Source organism: Chiloscyllium plagiosum, unplaced genomic scaffold (genome assembly GCF_037043375.1).
Source record: "Chiloscyllium plagiosum isolate Xiang-an unplaced genomic scaffold, Cpla_swu_hap1 HiC_scaffold_47, whole genome shotgun sequence".
Lineage (NCBI taxonomy): Eukaryota > Metazoa > Chordata > Chondrichthyes > Orectolobiformes > Hemiscylliidae > Chiloscyllium > Chiloscyllium plagiosum.
Window position 1 is genome coordinate 1,248,703 of NW_028270185.1, and position 26,298 is coordinate 1,275,000.

The following is a 26,298-nucleotide window of genomic DNA, read 5'->3' on the forward strand; positions in this document are numbered from 1 at the left end:
ATATACCCTGATCTACCCTGTCTACCCCATGTACCCCATCTACCCTGATCTACCCTGTCTCCCCTGATCTACCCTGTCTACCCCGTCTACCCTGTCCATCCTGATCTACCCAGTCTACCCTGATCTACCCTGATCTACCCTGATCTACACTGTCCACCCTGATCTACCCTGTCTACCCTGATCTACCCTGATCTACCCTGTCTCCCATGATCTACTCTGATATACCCTGATCTTCCCTGATCTACCCTGTCTACCCTGTCTACCCTGATATACCCTGATATACCCTGATCTACCCTGATATACCCTGATATACCCTGATCTACCCTGTCTACCCTGATCTATCCTGTCTACCCTATCTTCCCTGATATACCCTGATCTACTCTGTCTACCCTGATCTACCCTGATCTACCCTGATCTACCCTGATATACCCTGATCTACCCTGATCGACCCTGATCTACACTATCTACCCTGATCTATCCTGTCTACCCTATCTTCCCTGATATACCCTGATCTACCCTGTCTACCCTGATCTACCCTGTCTATCCTGATCTACCCTGTCTACCCTGATCTACCCTGATCTACCCTGATATACCCTGATCTACCCTGATCGACCCTGATCTACCCTGTCTACCCTGATCTATCCTGTCTACCCTATCTTCCCTGATATACCCTGATCTACCCTGTCTACCCTGATCTACCCTGTCTACCCTGATCTACCCTGATCTACCCTGATCTACCCTGTCTATCCTGATCTACCCTGTCTACCCTGATCTACCCTGATATACCCTGATCTACCCTGATCGACCCTGATCTACCCTGTCTACCCTGATCTATCCTGTCTACCCTATCTTCCCTGATATACCCTGATCTACCCTGTCTACCCTGATCTACCCTGTCTACCCTGATCTACCCTGATCGACCCTGATCTATACTGTCTACCCTGATCTACCCTGTCTACCCTGATCTACCCTGTCTACCCTGATCTACCCTGTCTCCCTGATATACCCTGATCTAGCCTGTCTACCCTGATATACCCTGATCTACCCTGTCTACCCTGATATACCCAGTCTACCCTGATCTACCCTGTCCACCCTGATCTACCCTGATTTACCCTGATCTACCCTGTCTACCCTGATATACCCTGATCTACCCTGATCTACACTGTCCACCCTGATCTACCCTGTCTCCCCTGATCTACCCTGTCTACCCTGTCTACCCTGATCTACCCCGATCTACCCTGTCTACCCTGTTTACTCTGATATACCCTGATCTACCCTGTCTACCCTGATCTACCCTGTCTACCCCATGTACCCCATCTACCCTGATCTAACCTGATCTACCCTGATCTACCCTGTCTACCCTGTCTACCCCGTCTACCCTGTCTACCCTGATCTACCCTGATCTACCCTGTCTACCCCGTGTACCCCGTCTACCCTGTCTACCCTGATCTACCCTGTCTATCCTGATCTACCCTGTCTAGCCTGATCTACCCTGTCTACCCTGTCTACCCTGATATACCCTGATCTAGCCTGTCTACCCTGATATACCCTGATCTATCCTGTCTACCCTGATCTACCATGATCTACCCTGATCGACCCTGATCTACCCTGTCTATCCTGATCCATCCTGTCTACCCTAATCTACCCTGTCTACCCTGTCTACCCTGATAAACCCTGTCTACCCTGATCTACCCTGATCTACCCTGATCTACCCTGTCCACCCTGATCTACCCTGATCTACCCTGATCTACCCTGTCTACCCTGTCAACCCTGATCTACCCTGATCTACCCTGTCTACCCTGATCTACCCTGATCTACCCTGTCCACCCTGATCTACCCTGATCTACCCTGATCTACCCTGTCTACCCTGTCAACCCTGATCTACCCTGTCTACCCTGTCTACCCTGATCTACCCTGATCTACCCTGATCTACCCTGTCTACCCTGTCAACCCTGATCTACCCTGTCTACCCTGATCTACCCTGTCTACCCTGATCTACCCTGATCTACCCTGATATACCCTGATCTACCCTGATCGACCCTGATCTACCCTGTCTACCCTGATCTATCCTGTCTACCCTATCTTCCCTGATATACCCTGATCTACCCTGTCTACCCTGATCTACCCTGATCTACCCTGTCTACCCTGATCTACCCTGATCTACCCTGATATACCCTGATCTACCCTGATCGACCCTGATCTACCCTGTCTACCCTGATCTATCCTGTCTACCCTATCTTCCCTGATATACCCTGATCTACCCTGTCTACCCTGATCTACCCTGTCTATCCTGATCTACCCTGTCTACCCTGATCTACCCTGTCTACCCTGATATACCCTGATCTACCCTGATCTACCCTGTCTATCCTGATCTACCCTGTCTACCCTGATCTACCCTGATATACCCTGATCTACCCTGATCGACCCTGATCTACACTGTCTACCCTGATCTACCCTGTCTATCCTATCCTCCTATGATCTACCCTGTCTACCCTGATCTACCCTGTCTATCCTGATCTACCATGATCTACCCTGATCGACCCTGATCTACCCTGTCTATCCTGATCTACCCTGTCTACCCTGTCTACCCTGATATACCCTGTCTATCCTGATCCATCCTGTCTACCCTAATCTACCCTGTCTACCCTGTCTACCCTGTCTACCCTGATAAACCCTGTCTACCCTGATATACCCTGATCTACCCTGATCTAGCCTGTCTACCCTGATATACCCTGATCTACCCTGTCTACCCTGATCTACCATGATCTACCCTGATCGACCCTGATCTACCCTGTCTATCCTGATCTACCCTGTCTACCCTGTCTACCCTGATATACCCTGTCTATCCTGATCCATCCTGTCTACCCTAATCTACCCTGTCTACCCTGTCTACCCTGTCTACCCTGATAAACCCTGTCTACCCTGATATACCCTGATCTACCCTGTCTACCCTGATCTACCCTGATATACCCTGTCCACCCTGTCTACCCTGATCTATCCTGATCTACGCTGATCTACCCTGATCTACCCTGTTTACCCTGTCTACCCTGATCTACCCTGTCTCCCATGATCTACTCTGATATACCCTGATATACCCTGATATACCCTGTCTACCCTGATCTACCCTGATCTACCCTGTCTACCCTGTCTACCCTGATCTACCCTGTCTACCCTGTCTACCCTGATCTACCCTGATCTACACTGTCTACCCTGATCTACCCTGTCTCCCCTGATCTACCCTGATCTACCCTGTCTACCCTGATCTACCCCGATCTACCCTGTCTACCCTGTTTACTCTGATATACCCTGATCTACCCTGTCTACCCTGATCTACCCTGTCTACCCCATGTACCCCATCTACCCTGATGTAACCTGATCTACCCTGATCTACCCTGTCTACCCTGTCTACGCCGTGTACCCCGTCTACCCTGATCTACCCTGTCTCCCCTGATCTACCTTGTCCACCCTGATCTACCCTGATCTACCCTGTCTACCCCGTGTACCCCGTCTACCCTGATCTACCCTGTCTCCCCTGATCTACCTTGTCTACCCTAATCTACCCTGATCTACCCTGTCTACCCTGATCTACCCTGATCTACCCTGATCTACCCCATCTACCCTGATCTACACTGTCTACCCTGTCCACCCTGATGTACCCTGTCTACCCTGTCTACTCTGATATACCCTGATCTACCCTGTCTACTCCATGTACCCCATCTACCCTGATCTACCCTGTCTCCCCTGATCTACCCTGTCTACCCCGTCTACCCTGTCTACCCTGATCTACCCTGATCTGCCCTGTCTACCCCGTGTACCCCGTCTACCCTGATCTACCCTGTCTCCCGTGATCTACCTTGTCCACCCTGATCTACCTTGTCCACCCTGATCTACCCTGATCTACCCTGATCTACCCTGTCTACCCTGTCTACCCTGATATACCCTGATCTACCCTGTCTACCCTGATATACCCTGATCTACCCTGTCCATCCTGATCTACCCTGTCTACCCTGATCTACCCTGATCTACCCTGTCTACCCTGATCTACCCTGATCTACCTTGTCTACCCTGATCTACCCTGATCTACCCTGTCCACCCTGATCTACCCTGATCTACCCTGATCTACCCTGTCTACCCTGTCAACCCTGATCTACCCTGATCTATCCTGATCTACCCTGTCTATCCTGATCTACCCTGTCTACCCTGATCTACCCTGATATACCCTGATCTACCCTGATCTACCCTGATCTACCCTGATATACCCTGATCTACCCTGATCTACCCTGATCGACCCTGATCTACCCTGTCTACCCTGATCTATCCTGTCTACCCTATCTTCCCTGATATACCCTGATCTACCCTGTCTACCCTGATCTACCCTGTCTACCCTGATCTATCCTGTCTATCCTGATCTACCCTGTCTACCCTGATCTACCCTGTCTACCCTGTGGGCTGCACGGTGGCACAGTGGTTAGCACTGCTGCCTCACAGCGCCAGAGACCCGGGTTCAATTCCCGCCTCAGGCGACTGACTGTGTGGAGTTTGCACGTTCTCCCCGTGTCTGCATGGGTTTCCTCCGGGTGCTCCGGTTTCCTCCCACAGTCCAAAGATGTGCAGGTCAGGTGAATTGGCCATGGTAAATTGCCCGTAGTGTTAGGTAAGGGGTAAATGTAGGGGTATGGGTGGGTTTCGCTTCGGCGGGGCGGTGTGGACTTGTTGGGCCGAAGGGCCTGTTTCCACACTGTAAGTAATCTAATCTAATCTAAAACCCTGATCTACCCTGATCTACCCTGATCTACCCTGATCTACCCTGATCTACACTGTCTACCCTGATCTACCCTGATCTACCCTGTCTACTCTGATCTACCCTGATCTACCCTGTCTACCCTATCTTCCCTGATATACCCTGATCTACCCTGTCTACCCTGATCTACCCTGATCTACCCTGATCGACCCTGATCTACACTGTCTACCCTGATCTACCCTGTCTACCCTATCTTCCCTGATATACCCTGATCTACCCTGATCTACTCTGTCTACCCTGTCTACCCTGATCTACCCTGATCTACCCTGTCTACCCTGATCGACCCTGATCGACCCTGATCGACCCTGTCTACCCTGTCTACCCTGTCTACCCTGATAAACCCTGTCTACCCTGATATACCCTGATCTACCCTGATCTACCCTGATATACCCTGTCCACCCTGATCGACCCTGATCTATCCTGATCTACGCTGATCTACCCTGTTTACCCTGTCTCCCATGATCTACTCTGATATTCCCTGATCTACCCTGATATACCCTGATCTAACCTGATCTACCCTGATCTACCCTGATCTACCCTGATCTACCCTGTCTCCCCTGATTTACCCTGTCTACCCTGTCTACCTTGATCTATCCTGATCTACACCGTCTACCCTGATCTACCCTGTCTCCCCTGAACTACCCAGTCTACCCTGTCTACCCTGATCTACCCCGATCTACCCAGTCTACCCTGTCTACTCTGATATACCCTGATCTACCCTGTCTACCCCATATACCCCATCTACCCTGATCTATCCTGATCTATCCTGTCTACCCTGTCTACCCTGTCTACCCCGTCTATCCTGTCTACCCTGATCTACCCTGATCTATCCTGTCTACCCCGTGTACCCCGTCTACCCTGATCTACCCTGTCTCCCCTGATCTACCTTGTCCACCCTGATCTACCCTGATCTACCCTGTCTACCCCGTGTACCCCGTCTACCCTGATCTACCCTGTCTCCCCTGATCTACCTTGTCTACCCTGATCTACCCTGTCTACCCTGATCTACCCTGTCTACCTGTCTACCCTGATCTACCCTGTCTACCCTGTCTACCCTGTCTACTCTGATATACCCTGATCTACCCTGTCTACCCCATCTACCCTGATCTACACTGTCTACCCTGTCCACCCTGATCTACCCTGTTTACCCTGTCTACTCTGATATACCCTGATCTACCCTGTCTACCCCATGTACCCCATCTACCCTGATCTACCCTGTCTCCCCTGATCTACCCCGTCTACCCCGTCTACCCAGTCTACCCTGATCTACCCTGATCTACCCTGTCTACCCCGTGTACCCCGTCTACCCTGATCTACCCTGTCTCCCCTGATCTACCTTGTCTACATTGATCTACCCTGTCTACCCTGATCTACCCTGTCTACCCTGATCTACCCTATCTACCCCATCTACCCTGATCTACACTGTCTACCCTGTCCACTCTGATCTACCCTGTCTATTCTGTCTACCCTGATCTACCCTGTCTACCCTGATCTACCCTGATCTACCCTGTCTACCTGTCTACCCTAAAAATGTGTTGCTGGAAAAGCACAGCAGGTCAGGCAGCATCCAAGGAGCAGGAGAATCGACGTTTCGGGCATGAGCCCTTCTTCAGGAATGAATCACCCTGTCTACCCTGATCTACCCTGTCTACCCTACTGTCTACCCTGATCTACCCTATCTACCCTACTGTCTACCCTGATCTACCCTGTCTACCCTGATCCACCCTGTCTACCCTACTGTCTACCCTGATCTACCCTGTTTACCCTGATCCACCCCGTCCACCCTGATCCACCCCGTCCACCCTGATCTACCCTGTCTACCCCGTCCACCCTGATCTACCCTGTCTACCCTGTCTACCCTGTCTATCCTACTGTCTACCCTGCAACCTTCTCTCTTTCATTGATTTGATCTCCTTGCACTTCCCTTTTCCCTCTTCTTCAATTCTCACTCCTCAAATCCCCACAGTGTGTCAGCAGGCCATTTGGCCCATTGAGTCCACACCAACCCTCTGAAGAGCATCCCACGTGGATCCAATGTCACCCTATCCCTGTAACCCTGCATTTCCCAATGCCAATCCACCCTAATGTGCACATCACAGAGACCACAGACACTGCTCCAATCAATATCCAATGATCATGTTACAAAGTGGCTGCCAGGATCAATCAAACCTGCTGTGATGCTCCTGTAGTTGAACAGCCTGTTAAAACCGACACCTGAAGGAAACCATCATGTGGAGGTGCTTGTGTTGGACTAGGGTGAACAAAGAAGAAGTCACACAACATCAAGTTATAGTCCAAAAGGTTTAATTGAAATCACAAGCTTTGTGAGCATTGTTCCTTCACCTGTTGGACTACAACTTGGTGTCATGTGACTTCTGACCTGAAGCAAGGACATTGGTCATGTTCCCAAGATACCCCACCTCAGCACAAGGCAATGCTGAGCAGGGAGAAACCACAAGGAAGGAAATACCAGAATTGTTGTTTTTTAACCTCATTTAATGTACCAGTTGGTTGTTTTTGTTTGTCTGATTGATATTCAAACCTCTGACTGACCTTTGATCTGTTCCAGAACGCCAGGTCAAGCAGACTGCAGAACACACAATGGAACCAGTGGAACGGACCGATGTTAAACTTTGATGCCATCCATTTGCACAGCAGAGACTAACACCGTCAGAATGTTCCTGAGGTAACAGCGATGATGTTAGAGAGACTATAACCTGCTTTGCAGCTCAGGACTTTTTAATGTATTTCCTCAGGTATTTCCCTTCCTCGGTCTCCCCTCACTACATTAGGAGATTGGTGAACCTTTTGTCGCCCTCTGAGCTTCAGATTCTGCCCCCTTTTAATGGCAATTCCTTAACCCCCAACAATTGCAAGGTCAAATCCTGGTCCATCCCTAACAGCATTGTGGCTGTGCCTACACCACACAGACAGCAGTCGCTCAAGAAGGCAGTCAATGGCAATAAATGTCGTCCCTAAACGTTCACATTTATTTCCCTGAATAGTTTTAAAGAAATTCACTGTAACAATAAGGATGATTGGATTTGCACCGTTATGGACAAGACCAGACCCCATCGAATTGTATTAAGAATGTAGCATAGACCCTGACTTATTCTTATTTTAAAGTTAGATGTAAAGTGCTGTGTTCCAAATGCAGTGTGATTGGTCAAACTACTCAATGTTAAGCAAAACACAATTTATTTAAATGCAAACAAAAGAAAGAGGAATTTAGAATAACTTAAAAATTTGACAACTTAAGCAAATAATAGATTCAGTAACTATTGCTAATTAACTGTTCCAATCCAGTAACATCAAATAAATATATCCCTTGGCAAAAAGGAAAATTCAGATGCAGATTCTCACATGCAGTTCTCCAGTCCAGGAGGAAAGGATCAAGAGAAAGTTCAGAGAGAGTAGCAGCTAAGAGACTTACACTGAAGCTTCTAACTCTGTTAAGACCTCAATAATCTCTGATGTCACTCAGAAATCCTGATCTGTGGGATGGCCACACCCATTCAGGTCACATTAAAATAAACCCAAGGCCTCCCAAGCAGTTTACACAAACCAGCTTGAGCTCCGCCTTACAAACTCTCTTAAAAAAACTAGGGCAAAGTAGCCTTTTAAAGTCACAGCACTGTCACAGCACAGTAGTGTAAAATGACATGCCTAAATTGGTATGGTTACTGTCCTTTCTCAATCACACTCAATTCTGTGGGCACTCAGTTTGTGTTGATGTCCAATCATCTTTAATCCCATCACTGAAAAACCTCCTCATTTAGGATCATTCTCTGTGTCCTTTCCCTGAATCGGACTGCCATTTTAAAGCTGATAGATCTGAATTAAATGCCAGGCCCACATATAGTGTACTATATGCTGAGATTAACCTGACCCATGTCACATAAGACCCTCAAAGAGAGGGAATATGTTTCCTGTCTAATTTTGGGCCGATCTCCACTTCGAACTCCCAGGCGAAGGGAGATAACCCCTTCTGTGTAATCTCTTGGAAAAGGTTAACCCCATCACATCCATAAAAACATGTGGATCTGTCAATTGCCAATGAGGATTGCTGAAAAGAGACCATAAATCGTACGAGTCAGTTTCACATGAAGTGTAGTGAATCTGCTCACTGTACAGACAGTTAAACCAGACAGTGGCTTATAATTAGCCTTGATTCAATACTGACACGTTCCCTTGAAACAACATGGGAAATAGTTTTATGGCTATTTTAACAAAGAAGTTTCAGTTGGGTTTAAGCAGTTATTTTTCATGCAACTCAACTTCAGAGTCTGCCTTAATTGACTCATTAACCCATGCTTTCTCTAACCTGACGTGAGTTATGACATTCTGTTTTACAAGGGAGAAAAATTAATTCTGTCTTTTTTCATTAGCTTTTGTTCCTCTCACTGGCGCTGTTCATGGTTTTCAGATCATGAGCTTCCTGTTCACTGCAAAGAAAAATGTTCAAGGGTTTCCTGATTAAAATGGCTCTTCATTTCCAAGTTGGTGCTGGTGGAATCATCAGAGCCATCACAACCTGATGTTGTAATGAACCTGGCCCAAGGGAGAGCTCGGTCTCAGCCAACTCATTGTGTCTGCTGCAGGGGGCTGTGAGCAGCAATTCACTGACAACAATTCAACTCGCAATCCTGTCTACTAGCTCTCCAGCCCACCCTAGCCCCATCTCCTGGTCACTATCCAGTGGACACTGGCAGGGAGACTAGAGGCCTGGTTTGAGTCTGCCTGCCGACTCGCTTGCCCTGGTAGCCTGAATCCAGGATCTTTATCCTTTTTTTCTCTCATCTCTCTTGCTCATAATTTGCTTTACTCAGTATTTGATCTCTCGCTGTGAGACTCATAGCGTCATACAGTATGGAAACAGACACTTCGGCCCAACCAGCCCATGTTGACCATTATCTTAAACTAAACTAGTCTCACCTGCCTACTCCTGGCCCATATCCCTCCAAACCTTTCCTACCCATGTACTTATCCAAATGTCTTTTAAACATTGTAACTGTACTAGCATCTGCCGCTCCCTCTTACAGTCCACACACAAACCACCCTCTGTGTAAACAATTTGCCCCTCATGTCTTTTTTAAATCTTTCTCCTCTCACCTTAAAAATATGCCCCTGAGTCTTGAAATCCTCCACCCTAGGGCAAAGGTACTTGCCATCCACCTTATCAGTACTCCTGATGATGTTATAAACCTCTACAAGGTCACCCTTTAACTTCCTACGCTCCGGTGAAAAATGTCACTGCCTAGCCAGACTTTGCTTATAATTCAAACTCTTCAGTCCCAGTAACATCCTTTTCTGAATCCTCTCGAGTTTAATAATATCCTTGCTATAACTCTTCATGTGTCAGCAATTGATTGAACTGTAGAAAATAACAAAGAGTGATTCCATATAAAAAAATAACTGCAGATGCTGGAAATCTGAAACAGAACAGGAATCACTGGAGAAACTCAGCAGGTCTGGCAGCATCATTGGAGAGAAAGTAGAGTTAATGTTTCAGTCCAGTGGCCCCTCTTCAGAAACACCAGAACGACTGCAGGCTCACAAAATCTCCATCTCCAAGATGATGAGTGATGATTGAGGCTGATTCATTATTGTTTCCTCTGGCTTGGTGTACTGAGCGTGGAGGTAGCTCACTGGGCTTCCATGAGAATGACAGATTCCCTATGCACAGGGAATGGGACCTGTCTCACTTGCTCAATACAACACTAAGCAAGACCTCTCCCTCTCGAATTCCAACCTTGGGATTGCCTCAGAATTTTCAGGAACTAAACATTAATCTTGTCAATATTGCAGTGGGCATGAGCCATGAGATTAGTCCATAAAATGGAGGAGCAAAGTAAGCCATTCAGCCCATCAAGTCTGCTCCACCTATCAGTGGTAATTCTGATGATCCTCAACTCCACTCTCCTGCCTTTTCCCCATAACCCTTCATTGCCTTCCTGATTAAAAATCTATCTCAGACTTGACTATATTGAATGAGTCAGCCTCAACAGCTCTTTGTGGTATTAAAATCTCACAGATTAACTCCCATCGAAGAGAAAAATATCCTCCTTAAATGTGCGATCCCTTATTCTGAGATGGACCCAGACTCTCTCAGAAGGGGAAACAACCCTTCCACATCGAACACTTAAGTCCCCTAAGAATCTTGTATGTTTTAATTGTAAATAATTGGCACATTAAAATTGATAATATTTCCCATTTTCTTTGATTTTTCTTTAAGTATGAGAAACAGGAAACAGGGTGTCCGACTGGTTGATCAGTTTGATTGGTCTGTTTGAGTAATTAGTCAATTTGACAGTTCATTTCGACTGGTCAATCAGTTTAATTGGCCAAATTGATTGGTCAGTCAGCTTGATTGGTTAGACAGGTTGGTCAGTTTGATTGGTCAATTTGACAGGTCCATCGGTTTGATTGGCCAGTCAATTGGAGTCAGAGTCAAAAAGTGTGGCACTCGAAAAACACAGTAGATTAAGGCAGCATCTGAGAAGCCAGCCTTTCAGGCATAAGCTTTTCATCAGGATTTGTTGGAGTCAGACGTCATGTGATAAATCATCAGGAATATGTTAATGTTGAGTTGGCCATCCAATACTTACAGAGCCTGAGGTATCCATGTTGTTTTTTTTTTAATCCTGAGATTGTTGGTTTGACCCATGAGCCATCAGGAACCATTTCCTGATCTTGTTCATTCCTGGATATTCCAAGTTTAGATTCGATTTCCTACAGTGTGGAAACAGGCCCTTCGGCCCAATCAGTCCACACCGACCCTCCGAAGAGTAACCCACCCAGACCCATGCCCTCTGACTAATGCACGGAACACTATGGGCAGTTTAACATAGCCAATTCACCTGACCTGCCCATCTTTTGGATTGTGGGAGGAAACCCATGCAGACAAGGGGAGAATGGGCAAACTCTACACAGACAGTTGCCCAAGGCGGGAATCGAACCTGGGTCCCTGGCGCTGTGAGGCAGCAGTGTTAAGTTGTTCACATTGGCACATCTCAGGCTTCAATGAGACGTTCACACCATAAACAGCCCTTCCTCAACCTTCAGACTCGCACAAGCCAAACAGAGAGCAGCCAAGGAGAAGCAGGAACATGAACAGGACTGAGGGACCGGGGGTTTAGGATGGGCCTGCACAGGCTGGGAGATGTTAATGCCACTGAGAATGCAGTGGCTTCTCCATGATTGCATTTACTGGAATGTGCATTTCCATGAATTACAAACAAGGTTATTTTTGCTGCAGATTACAGGCAGTATAATCCTGACGAATCCTGATCATAATGATATGATCAAGCAATTAAAATCCAATTATCAGCTAGACTGAAAGGTCAGTATGTAGCCAGTAATATCATTTTTCACAAGCTGTTTTTTTTTGCAAATCATGAATGTCATCAGAATATTTTCAATTCTCCAACTGAACAAGTCAGATTAAAACAGAAAGGATGACGTAGGTGAAGGCACATTAATGTTGGATGTTGACAAGGCTCAGGATTTGTCCAACCAGATATTCTTCAGCCTACTATTCTGCAGTTAATTAGCAATAAATACTGCATTCACTTCAGCACCCATAAAACACATAAAACTCCTTAAAAAGAAAAGTGCAGTTCTTTGAATGACTCCATTAGTAAACTCACTCTGCAGTTTTTCACTCAATTTCTGCTGAATCATTAGACTGAGGTTTACAGACAGTGTTAAAGAAGTCACTGTCTGGGGACTAACCAAGTGGCTAGACTATTATTCCAGAGAGGCAAATCAATCTTTCGGGCATAAGCCCTTGCATTCCTGAGGAAGGGTTTATGCCCGAAAGGTCGACTGTCCAGCTTCTCGGATGCTGCTGTGCTTTTCCACAAACAATCTCTCAACTCTGATCTCCAGAATCTGCGGCCCTCACTATCTCCTATTATTCCAGAGACCCAAGTTAAGTCCACTATATCAGATCAGTGTGGAAGCAGGTCTTCACCCCGTCAAGTCCATATTGACTCTCTGAGGAGGATCCCCATCCAGACCCCGATCCCTACCCTATCCCAGTCCCCCTGGATTTCCCATGGCTAACCCACCTAGCATATATATCCCTGGACATTATGGGCAATTTAACATGGCCAATCTACCTTAGCCTGCACATCTCTGGACTGTTGGAGGAAACCGGAGCAAACCCATACAACCACAGGGAGAATGTGAAAACTCCACACAAACACTTACCTGAGGCTGGAATTGAATCCAGGTTGCTGGCGCTGTGAGGCAGTAATGCTGACCACTGACCCACCATACTTCCCTAAGATGGTAGAGTGTGAATTCAATCTGGAATTAAGGATCTAATGATGATTGTGAAACTATTGTCAGTTATCAGGAAAAAAAGCTACATGGTTCACCAATGTCCTTAGGGAAGGAAATCTGCTGTCCTTACCAGGTCTAGCAAAGAGCTGTGTGGTTGACTGTTTAACTGCTCCTCTGGGTAATTAGAGTCGACATAGATTCAGGGTTACCTAGTGACACCCAGATCCTGTGAGTAAATAAACAAATTCAGATCGAATTGCTGCTCTTGACCAATAAACCTTATTGAACAGTGATCATGTGTGATTGCTGGAATGGAGTGAGGGTGGATAAGAATAGAAAAAAACTAAAGTGCACAAACCAGACATCCCACTCAGACCCATCGTATCGCTACCAGGGACACCATCACACAAACTGGCTAAAGAACTACAGCAGAAACTGAAACACCTGATCAGCGGATCCAGACACTCTATACAATCAACACAGGAATTCTTGGACATCATCAGAAATATACACATAGACAAGGAAGAAACCGTAGTGTCATTCGATGTAACAGGACTGTTCACCTCTATTGACAAAACCCTAGCCAGAGAAACAATAGCCAACCTGCTGGACATACAGAACAGACAACAGGATGGGGAAACTATCAACAAAGACGGCATACTCAAACTACTGGACCTGTACCTCACAACACACTTCACATTCAACAACCAAATATATGAATAAATCAACGGCACACCTATGGGCTCACCCATCTCGGGACTCATAGCAGAAGTGGTAATGCAAAGGTTAGAACAAACAGTCTTACCGCAAATTCAACCCAAACTCTGGGTCAGATATGTCAATGACATGTTTGTAATCATTAAAAACACAGAAATAGAAAAAACACACCGGATCATCAACGCCACACTCACAGGAATCCGATTCACTAGAGAAGAAGAAAAGGACAACCAACTCCCATTCCTTGATGTGATGGTACAGAGAACACCAAACGGAGAATTCACCACAAAGGTATACAGGAAAGCCACACACACAGACCAAGTCCTGAACTACGAAAGCAACCACCCCAACACACACAAAAGAAGTTGCATCAAGACACTGTTCAAAAGGGCCACAACACACTGCAGTACACCAGAACTGCAAAAAAAGGAAGAACACCTCTACAATGTATTCGCCAAAAACGGATTCCCGCGCAATTTCATCAACAGATGCCTAAGGGAAAGACAACGGAACGAGGACATGCCGCAACCCAAAGGGCTAGCCACACTACCATACATCAAAAACATTTCTGAACTGACAGCCAGACTACTACAACCACTAGGACTCATAACAGCACACAAACCAACAGCCACTCTCAGACAACAACTCACCAGGACAAAGGACCCAATACCCAGCATGAGCAAAACCAATGTAGTGTACAAAATCCCATGCAAGGACTGCACAAGACACTACATGGGAAAAACAAGAAGACAGCTAACGATCTGTATCCATGAACACCAACTAACCACGAAACGACATGACCAGCTATCCTTAGTAGCCACACACGCAGATGACAAGCAACATGAGTTCGACTGGGACAACACTACTATTATAGGACAAGCCAAACAGAGAACAGCCAGGGAATTCCTAGAGGCATGGCACTCATCCACAGATTCAATCAATAAGCGCATCAACCTGGACCCAATATATCGGCCACTACAACGGACAGCTGGAACTGACAACCGGAAGCGGCAGGTATAAACCACTATAAATGCCAGAGGAAAGATCACAGAAGCGCTTCACAGGAGGCTCCCAAGCACTGAGGATGTCACCTAGACAGGGGATGAAACGTCTGCAACACAAATTCCCAGCTCAGCGAACAGAACCACAACAACAAGCACCTGAGCTACAAATCTTCTCCCAAACTTTGAATAGAAAAAAACATCAGAGGAGCAGAAGGAATCCACGATTTAATAAGATCACAGCTGATTGTTAACCTCAATTCCACTTTCCTTCTCAAAATTACCCCTGAAGTCAAAAATCTATTGATCACAGCCTTCAATCTATACTCAACAACTGAGCATTAACAACCCCCCAGGACGGAGCTTTCCAAGGAATCACAACCTTCTGAGTGAAGGATTCTTTCCTGAGATTAGTTTAAAATGGTCAAACTCAGGTTCTGGGATGTGTTCTGACTTCTGGAATGTCCAGTGGAGATGAAACAGCATCTAGCTACAACCCCTCTCAGAATCCCGTTAGTTGAAGGTGGCTACCTCTTCACCATGTAAACCCATGTAAACATCCACTCTCCTCAATCCTCTCATTCTAAGAAACAACTACTGAACTTTCCTGTATAATGTGTGTGTACTTCCTTAGGTATGGACCCTGTCTACAATCGGAATTATTCTTCACAGCCATCTATTCACAGATTAGAATGACCAGGCTGAGATTACAAATAGCACTCAACTGGGATTCTAGAATACACACATAAGATAATATCTAAAATCTGACTCAACATGTAGGTAGGTCAGCTAGCAGGTAGGCCATATTGGATTTGCTGCTAGGCAATGAGCCAGGCCAGGTGTTAGATCTCTCAGTGTGGCCACAACTGGATCACCTTTACCATTTCCATGGAGAGGGATAGGAACAGACAGTACTAGAAGGTATTTAATTGGGGGAGGGGAAATGATACTGCTATTAGACAGGAGCCGTGGAGTATAAATTGTGATCAATCATTCTACAGGAAATGCACAACAGAAATGTGGAGGCAGTTTAAGAAGCACTTGTTGTGAGTATTGGATAACTTTGTCCCATTGAGACAGGCAAGGAATGGAAAGGTGAAGGAGCCTTGGATAACAAGAGAAGAGGAGCTTCTCACCAAGAGGGAGAAGGAAGCTTACTTAAGATTGAGGAAGCAAGGGTCTGGCATAGCTTTAGAGAATTACAGGGTAGCTAGGAAAGAACTCAAAAAATGGACTGAGGAGAGCTGGGGATGAGGGGGTGTGGGGGGGTGGGGGCACAAAAAAGCCTTGGTGAGAAGGATTAGGGAAAACCCAAAGGCGTTCTACACTTACATGAGGAATAAGAAAATGATCAGAGGGAGGGTAGGGCCGATCACGGAATATGGAGGGAACTTGTGCCTGGTATCTGAAGAGGTGGGGAGGCCCAAACAGTTTTCTGCTTCAGTATTCACTAGAGAGAGGGACCTTGTTGATTGTGGGAACACTGTGGACCAGGTTAATAGGCTTGTACAGATTGGTATTAAGGAAGTGGATGTGCTGGAAACTCTGGGAAGCATCAAGATAGAAAAGTCCCCAGGGCCAGACCAGATATATCCAAGGTTACCACAGTAAGTGAGGAATGAGATTGCTGTGCCTCTGATGATCCTCATTGTCCAAGGGAGTAGTACCGATGATTGGAGGGAGGCAAATGTTGTTCCTCTGTTCAAGAAAGGGAATAGGGAAATCCCTGGGAATTACAGGACAGTCAGTCTTACGTCGGTGGTCAGCAAGGTACTGGAAAGTATTCTGAGAGATAGAATTTATGACTATTGAGAAAACATTGTAAATTTAAAGATAGTCAGCATGGCATTGTGAGGGGCAGGTCATGCCTCACAAGCCTTATTGAGTTCTTTGAGGATGTGAGGAGACAGGTTGATGAAGGTTGCACAGTGGATGTGGTGGAGATGGATTTCAGTGAGGCATTTGATAAAGTTCCTCATGGCAGGCTCATTCAGAAAGTTAGAAGGTATGGGATACAGGGAAATGTGGCTGTCTGGACATAGAATTGGCTGGCCGAAAGAAGGCAGTGAGTGGTAGTGGATGGAAAGTATTCCACCTAAAGGTTGGTGACCAGTGGGGTCCCACAGGGATCTGTTCTTGGGCCTCTGCTCTTTGTAGTTTTTATAAATGACTTGGATGAAGAAGTGGAAGGTGGGATTAGCACGTTTGCTGATGGTACAAAGGTCGCTGGTGTTGTAGATAGTATCGAGGGCTGCTGCAGGCTACAACAAGACATTGTCAAGATGCAGAGCTGGGCTGAGGAGTGGCAAATGGTTCAACCAGGATAAATGCAGTGATTCATTTTGGAAGGTCAAATTTGAATGCTCAATACAGAGTTAAAGACAGGATTCTTGTCAGGAGCAGTGGGATCTTGGGATCCTTCAAGGTTGCCACCCAAGATGATAAGGTTGTTAAGAAGGTGTATGGTGTTTTGGCCTTCATTAACAGGGAGATTGAGCCACGAGGTTTTGCTGCAGTTCTATAAAACCCTGGATAGACCACACTTGGAATATTGTGTTCAGTTCTGGTTACCTTATTATAGGAAGGATGTAAATGCTTTAGAGAGGGTGCACAGGAGAATTACCAGGATGCTGCCTGGATTGGAGGGCTTGTCTTATGAAGAGAGGTTAAGTGAGCTTGGGCTTTTCACACTGGAGAGAAGAAGGAAGAGAGGTGACTTGATAGAGGTGTACAAGGTAATGAGAGGCATAGATAGAGTAGATAGCCAGAGGCTTCTCCCCCAGGGCAGAAATGGCTGTCAGGAAGGGTCACAATTTTAAGTTGATTGGAGGAATGTACAGGGGAGATGTCAGAGGTAGGTTCTTTACTCAGAGAGTGGTGGGTGAGTGGAAGGCACTGCCAGCAGTGGTAGTAGAGTCAGAGACATTCAGGACATTTAAGTGACTGCTGGACAAGCAGATGGACAGCAGTAAATTGAGGGGTGTGTAGGTAAGGTCGATCTTAGATGAAGGTAAATGCTCAACACAACATCATGGGCCAAAGGACCTGTACTGTCTGTACTATTTAATGTTCCAAGTTCTATGACTGTCTTACAAACTATCTCAACCTCATCACAAAAGCTGTCTTATTATTAGGGTTGGGAGAGCCTTATTCAGACATCCTTGTTGATCTCAGTTAACTCTCCAAATTCACTGCAATCTGAGTTACAGACTGACAAACACTAGGACATAGGTAGACATCCTTCAGACTCGATTTACAAACTTCTACAGCCAATAGAGTGAGAGCTTCCACCCCACTGGATTCAAACAAGGGATGAAAAGTAAGTCTCAATCCAACTCAGTCAATCTGTGACATTCCCAACGTTTACCCAATGGCTGATGTACATGGCAAATCCAATTTATGTCAATCTTTTTGTATGGAGTCAAACTCCATATTTGCCTAATTTGTTATTGCCAGGGGATTGTACACTGGACAGAGCCGGCAATTCACATTAACTGTCCCATTTTCCTCTCTTCTAGAAACTTTCAAGTCATGTTGTACAACCGGATTGGACAAACTGACTTCTAATCAAGATTAATGAAAACCACTTTTCCCACCCTGGTTCTTCCTATTCCCTTGCCAAATCTTCAACTTATTCCATCCCATCTCAGTTTGATGTGCACTCTTTAAAGGAACTGGACCCTTCATACACAAGTACCATGGGCAGAAACCGTACTGAATTGGATTAGTGCTTTAAACCATTGCAATGTTTTGGCTGTATCCAATACCTGTAGCAGCACCAACAATGTCTAAAGGGAATCCTTAACTATATTTCTTAGTATGGAAATCATCTTTTACATTAACACATTGATGGACTGGGCAGAAATGGTAAGTTTGTTTTTTTTTAATTGATAATAGCTTCTGCTTTCTGACAACGTCACCTCTCTTCTCTACTGTCCATTTTCAATCAGTGTCCTTGCCCTCTATGGGTTTCAGGGTATCCCACTCTGTCACTCAGCCACAACCTGGCCTTGCACTTACCTTGGATGACCTCAGCCAATGGTTGTCTAGAGCTGAAAGCCGGAGCTTTTCAAGGGGCAGAGCTCAGGACAGCTCTTTCCCATTTGGGGAAACACGCAGCATGTGATGACTACTTTGAGGAACACGTGACAATAAATGCAAGACCATCCTATCCCATGGCAGTTTGAAGTGGCTAGAAGATAATCTCTATCATCCTAGCTCTGGTAAAGCTAATCTACCATGTTTTGATTGGATATGTGTGATGGCTGATGTCTCCATAACAATTAATCATTGGCAGGAAAACAAGAAAGTATTTTTGTAACAGTACATGGAACTTGGCACAAATTATTGGGGGAGGGAGTGGAGGGGGCATGGGGATGTAGAGGGGGTGGGAGATTGGGGGAAGGGCCATGGGGGAAGGGGGTGTGGTGAGGTGAGAAACAACGAAAGAAGCAAAGTTCCAAATCCAAAAATGGTGCCATTTGCAATCTTAGTCGGCAGCTCAACTAAATTGAAGGGCATGTCGATGGAGGGTTTGGATGTTGTAAAGTGTTCCTGTAGCGCCTTCTCCATCCCCACAAGTCGGTGTGTACAGACAGTGAGCAGTCTCCAGGAAATGCCCATGTATTGTGCATTATCACCATCTGTAGACCATTCCACCGATGCTGCCCAGGAACATGGTCAGACTGAGATGAGGAGACGGGACACTGCTCACTTTCTTTGTCTTCTGTGAACCCTAGAACATTCCGGCAGTCAGGAATCCAATCGTTGACCAATTGAACAACACAAGAAAATAAATATTTAACCTCCACTCTATAATCAGTATTCACAACACAGTGCGTGCAGCTCCTCAGACAGTACAATACCCCTAGATAATGGAGCTTTTTTAACGATGGATACAACCACTCTGCTAATTCAGTTAAAGTAGTTAGATAACAAGTGAAGCAAATGTTGGTCTCTAGGTTCCAAACTCGTCCTTCAGGATGATGTGACTGACACTAAGTATAACATCATGGGCAAATCTCCATCCAATTTTCAGTGGATGTGGACTCAGAGGGGAACAGTATTCCTCGTTCAGGACAAATGGTCTTTAAACTGGCTACAGCCTGAATGCAGTAAGACATGGAACAGTGCAATAAAGATCTCTCAACACACAGTTCAGAGGGAGCTGTACCTTATATTAACTCTCTGTACACTTGCCCTGAAAGTGTTTAGGACAGTGTAGAGGATGTATCTAACCCCCTGAGTGGTTGATCAATCAGTGTAGAGGTGGTTTAAAAGAGTAGCGAGACCTTTACTGTGTATCTAACCCCATGTTGTTCCTGTCCCTGATACAGTGTAGAGGGAGCTTTACTCTAAAAATAATTCTGTGCTGTAGCTGTCTTGGGAGTGTTTGTTGGGACAGTGTAGAGAACATTTTTTTTCTGTACCCTAACACTGTGCTCTATCTCTCTCAGCAGGTTTTGGTGGGGGACAATGGAGAGGGAGCTTTTCTCTGCATCTAACCCTGCGCTGTCACTGTCCTGGGGATGTTTGGTGGGGGACAGTGCAGAGGGAGCTTTACTCTGTATTAACCCCATGGTGTCCCTGTCCTAGGAGTGTTGAATGGAGACAGTGTAGAGGGAGCTTTACTCTGTATCTAGCCCCGTACTGTCCCTGCCCTGGGAATTGTCCATACTGAGTGACCTCCCGTACTTTCCCATGTAGATGGCAGTAAGGAATGATAACGGGGACAACTTGCCAGTAGGCTTCATTTTTGAAGTAATGAATGAAATCAGCCAAGGTTATGCTCATCCAGAAGTCTTTAACCAGCACAATGTGTGTTTTAGTGATGCTGTTGAAAATGATACTCAGTGTCAGAGATGTATCAATAGAGAATTGTTTATTCCGGTCATTTTCAGATTCATTGGCTTAAAGCCACATCATTAAAAGTGGAAGATGAGGTTCACATGTTTAAATGGTTGTTCCAAATGAAAGTGTGTTGTTCCATGATGGTTCACTTTATCTCCGTTGTCTAAAACATATTTTAGAGTTGTTGGATGTTTACAGCATGATTAATCCACTGCCAACAGACTGTCACCTCCAACCCAATGCAATTTCAGGTCTAAATGAAGAGGAATTTGTGAGGGATTTGTGAGAACATTTTGAATTTTGGATGGGAGGGGCTGAACCAATTTGTCTCAAATATTCTATTCATCAAATTGATTCACGGTTAATCACTGAAACTGAAAACTGTGAGGGAGCGGGTAGCAAGAAGGCAGAAAACTGGTTCAGAAACAGTTGTTGTTGATCATTTTTAGTGTTTTAAAGAACAATGTGGAAAAGTGTAATTGGGCTCTGAAACAGAAGAAGCAAAGGACAATCTCTCACTGGAGAGATCCTGTTGAGTTTATTTTGTCAGATGTAGTTCAGATCTTTCTTCATTCTGTGTTAAAGGGGCTGCTTCGTCTCTGACCCAGCTCGAACATTCTTGAGTCCCCCAGAGGCAGCCCATCGAACCTGTTGGAGCTAATAATGGCTGGGAGGGAAAACTTGTTGGGGTCTTGTCAGCTCACTGGAGATCTAATGAGAGACCCACACTGCCTCCTGCAGGCCAGCTTTGCCAAAACACATGCCAAAAAAGGCAATGATGAGGATAATACCCAGTGTGTGGAAAGTGCCTCAGCAAGGGCTATGGGCCAGTTAGTAACTGAAAGCTTCCATTTTCAGTAGGTGCCATAGAGCTCTCTCTGGGCCAGGATTACGGGCACCTCAGCACCGGGCACCTAGATATCGGGCAAGTAATGGGGAGGGCAGGAAGAGGGACAGTGCATGTGATTTTGCAGGGTGGTGTACGTAACTCATGGGAGGATGGGGCAAGGGCTGTCTGAAGCAAGGGCATAAGACCATAGGACTAGAAATTAGGCCATTCAGCCCATCAAATCTGCTTCACCATTTGATCATGGCTGATAGGTTTTTCAACCCCATTCTCCCATTTTCTCCTCGTAACCTTTGATCCTCTTGGCAATCAATAAACTATCTATCTCCATCTTAAGTATACTCAATGAACTGCTCTCCACAGTCTTCCGTGGCAACGATTTCCACAGATTCACCACATTCTGGCGACAGAAGTTTCTCCTTACCACTATCCTTCCCTTTACTCTAAAGGATGTGCCTTATGTCTTTGTCTCTCCTGCCAATGGAAACATTTCCCCAACATCCACTCTGTCCAGGCTGTTCAGTATTCTGTAAGTTTCAATCATGATCCTCATTGGCCCCAACCTTCCCAATTCCAGAACCTCGAATAGTGATCCACTGGTTACCTCTCTCAAGGGATCCCCCCTAGACCACAACAGCACTGTTGTGAACTACCCATAGTGACTTGTGTGACCTGGTGACTCCCTGCTCCATTACAGTGAGGGTCTACAGCAGTACGTGTGACAGAGAAGCATATCCAGCAGGATGGACGCGGGGGTTAAAGCTGAGAGCTCAGGGTTGGAAAGGCTCCTAGAATAAAGAAAACTGGTCTGGTGACGGTGCACAGGAGGAAGTCTTTAGGCAGATATTAGTTATCTTTCTAACAACGTTTGCAATGAGAAAATCACAGTGCAAGAGAAAATCAAAGTCATTGTGACAGAATAGTTGGTTGAAGTCCCTGCTCCTTGATGCTTCTGTCAGAAGGGAACTGATGATAAAGGACCTTTTGTGAAAATGCACTTGTGTTGCTCTGAGATTTAAAAAATAAAATCTTCGATGCTATGTCTAAGGATGGACTAGTGTAACTCTCAGGGACTGAATCACTCTTCCTGCTTATGCAATGAGCTATAAAGTAAAGACATCAGCACAAGTAGACTATTTGGCCCATCAATCTTCCTCACTACGTCTTCCTGCCCACAGCTCCTATCCCTTCTGGATTCTGAGAGACAGTCAAACTGTTAACTCTGTTTCCCTCTCTGCAGAAGCTGACTGACTTACTGCTGTTGATTCCCACAGAGAAACACAATTTTTTTTCTAATTTATGCATGGGATGGGAGCGTATCTGATCAGGCCAGCATTAATTACTCATCCCCAATTGCCCAGAGGGCAGTTAAGAATCAACCACATCACTGGAGTCACATGTAGGGCAGACCAGGTAAGGAAAACAGTTTCTTTCCGAAAGGACATTTGTGAACCAAGTGGGATTCTCTCAACAGTGAACCATGCATTCACAGCCATCAGTAGGCTCTTAATCCCAGATTTATATTGTATTCAAATTCCACCATCTACTGTGATAAAATTTAAATGCAGGTCTCACCACAATACCTGGGTCTCTAGATTAACAGTTCAGTAATAACACCACAAAGCCATCACCTCCCCCGTTTCTAGGTCTTGAATATACTCAATAATGGAGATTCTTACGGGGGATTGATGGGAGGTCAGGGGGTTGGGAGTGGGGGGAATGTGACTTCCCTTGATTCACAACCGCCTGAGTTCACTCCTAAATGATTAACCCTATATCCTGAGAGCATGACCCTGTGTTAGATAGAGAGACTGAAAGGTTTAGGGAGGGCATTCTAAAATTTAGACACCAGACAACAGAAGACACACCCACCAATGGTGGAGCAATGGAAATCACAGACGTACAAGAGACCAACCTCTTGGAGGGTTATAGGGTTAGAGGAGGTTCCAGAAATGAATAGAAGGATGGGACTGAGGTGAATCCAGGGAAGGATTCATATACAAGGATGAGAATTTTAAAATCAAAAACATTGCTGGACGAACGGTGGCTCAGTGGTTAGCTCACAGCGCTAGGGATCTGGGTTTGATTCCAGCCTTGGGTGACTGTGTGGAGTTTGCACATTCTCCCTGTGTCTGTGTGGGTTTCCTCCCACACTCCAACGATATGCAAGTTAGAGTGGGTTGGCCGTGCTAAACTGCCCTTCGTGTTCAAGGATATGAGGGCTAGGTGGATTAGCCAGGGGAAATGTGGGGCTGGGTATATCTAGGATGCTCTTTGGAGGATTGGTACGGACTTGACAGGCCAAATGATCTCTTTCTGCACTGCAGAGATTCTACGATTCTTGGAAGGTGATGGGAGTAACAGGCTGTGGGCTGGAAAAACTCAATTCATCATCAGTTCTCTCTGCCAGAATGGAATAAGAGTGTTGTGTTTCTTTTAGTCCAAGCCCATAGCCATGAGTCAGCAGGAGAGGTGCAACAGAGAATTACAAAGAAGCTGAGAAAGGGGATGTTAATCAACTCCCTCCTCCTGGGATTTATGTGAGGGGCACTGCTTGGCTTTGATGCTCCCACAGTTGGCATTTTGTGGTCAAAGGGTGAACCGTGTACCAGCAGCTGAAGAATGGTCACCCAATGAGAGCCCCAAAGGCTTCAGGAGAGATGAGAGGACATAGAGAAACAGCATCTCCCTTCTCCACACATCAACAAGCCCAGAGTGATGCAAATGTTTGCAGAGGTTTAAGAAAGCTCATCCAATTGGGCAACTGCAATGAAACAGGGGACAGTCCAATGTCATTTGCCTCTCCCTGCCTCACCCCACTGCTTCAGGTACAATAATACGGTGTGGATCCCATTAAATGACAGTAACACATTGTGACATTGAACTCATCAATGCAGCTACAACCCTTGAAATATTAATCGTCAGTGTCGAGATAGCTACACTTTCCTGGATATAACTGCGATGAAATTCTGAAGAGTTGACTATGTACTTTAGTTCCTTTTAATTCACTGCCAAGGTCCATTCTCTGCTTCCACGCAAGATTTGTACATTTATATTAGGTTTCCCATGTTGTGTATTGCAGTGAAAAGAAAAAGTGCCAATTTTAAAGAAGCAAAGGGAAAGAAGTGAGCTGGTAATCTTCAAAGAAGATTTATGCAGCACAGATCGCAAATAATTTAACAGGTTTCACACGCACTTTAATGATTCCGAAGGACAGTCACTGTTGGTTGTAGAAATATAAAATGCCATTTTGCACACAGCCAGCACAGATAGTGAAATGGAATCTGTCGGCTTGAGCACAGAATGTTGCTTAGGACTTCTACATTGCAAATAGAAAAACAGTTTTAATCTGAATCACAACAGCTCCAACAGACAGAGCTCATCTGGTGGTTTTATCACATCACTGAGAGAAAGAGACAGAGAGAGACAGAGAGAGAGAGAGAGACAGAGACAGAGAGAGACAGAGCTTCTCCAGAAAGTGAGACTGAAGGAAAGAAACCTTTATGTGGAAAATAAACATACACAAGGCATTTCTGCAATTGAGTTTTACCAAGCCAGTAATATTTCTAACAAGAAGCCCATTTCTGATGGCACGCATGCATCAATGAAATCCCACACACTCCTCGGAGTAACAATATTAGATTAATTTGTCACTTGACATGTACAGAACAGTTTCGATGTTTCCAGGCATTTTTAACCTTAACGCTGAGCCTCTCTTCTCCTTCTGTAGGTGTTTGAGGACATATATATCACTGAGTTGCCATTGACAACGGACAATAATTTTTCTCCCAAAAGACTCCTTTGCCAATCCTGTGGTCTGTTCTGTTTTCTGCCTTGTCCTCAGCACACTGCCACAGTATGGGACATTGATGCAATATTAGCCATTTGGTGTCGATGGAACAGAAAACATACCACCCTTCAGATTTCCTGTTTCTCTATTTTCTTTTTTCTCTTTTTTTTAAGAACGGAAGATTTTTTGTATTCAAATTAAGGGTGTTTTAAATCTTATAGTTTTGTACAATGTAATTTTTTAAAGTGTGTAATTTTAGTAAAGACACTTGATGCACAATTTTCTGGAGTTTTATTTTAATTGAATTAATCTAAACATGGAGTGCTTTATGTAAAATTGTTTCATTCTTCACACACCTGCTGGACTGCAGTCACTTCACTCCAGATGTGGCATGTGGGAAGTGTTGGGTGGTGGAGGTAATGGGATTCATGAGGTTTTGGGATGTAACTCCTGGTATTGTTGGGGTTGGGATCCAGCTGGGATGTTTGTTGTTTGGTGGTGATGGGATTCTGGATATTGGGTTTCAAGGCAAGCTAGAGTTCATGGTGCATTGGGGTTCAGCAGTTTTAATGATGGCAGGGTTCGTTCTTTCTGATTCAGTGGGATTCGGGTTCAAGGGGTGTTGGTTCAGTAACAGTGGGTTTGGGTTTGTTGGGTTACTCAATATTGGGGATCAGTGGGTATTTGGTTTCAGAACTGTCAGCATTCACAGTGTCAGTGTGTTCGAGTGTTGGGTGTTGGGGATTCCCTGTTTGAAAGGTGATGAAGTTTACCAGTATTGGCTTTCAGACGTCACAAAACTCACAGATGTCAGGATTCAACGACATGGAGGTTTGGAGTTAGGGTTACTTGTTTCCGCTGCTTTGGTGTTTAGTAACAATGATATTCTGTAATTTTGGCATTTTAGATCCTTGATTCAGGAATGGTGGGGTGTGATGTGTCACTGTAGAGAGTGGACTTTCAGGAGGTGATCTTACTCATTGATGTTGGAATTCACTGACTT

The 26,298-nt window shown here is 45.5% G+C and overlaps 1 protein-coding gene across 4 annotated transcripts in view; it reads left to right on the top strand.

The window, feature by feature from the left end:
* The window catches only part of LOC122542726 (leucine-rich repeat and fibronectin type III domain-containing protein 1-like protein), a 293,692-nt gene extending 267,959 nt beyond the window's left edge, over positions 1–25,733 (top strand). For 2 of the 4 annotated variants that reach the window (XR_015754685.1, XR_015754686.1), the window contains 3 exons: positions 7,371–7,487; positions 18,327–18,675; positions 25,236–25,732. Coding sequence is in view for 1 of the 4 variants with exons in the window: in XM_087983890.1 (XP_087840016.1) it covers positions 7,371–7,438 (68 nt within the window). In the remaining 3 variants the exon portion in view is untranslated. Of the gene's footprint in view, positions 1–7,370; positions 7,488–18,326; positions 18,676–25,235 lie in introns of all 4 variants that reach the window. The other 2 variants (XR_015754684.1, XM_087983890.1) reach the window with 2 other exon arrangements.
* Positions 25,734–26,298: the final 565 nt, after the last annotated feature.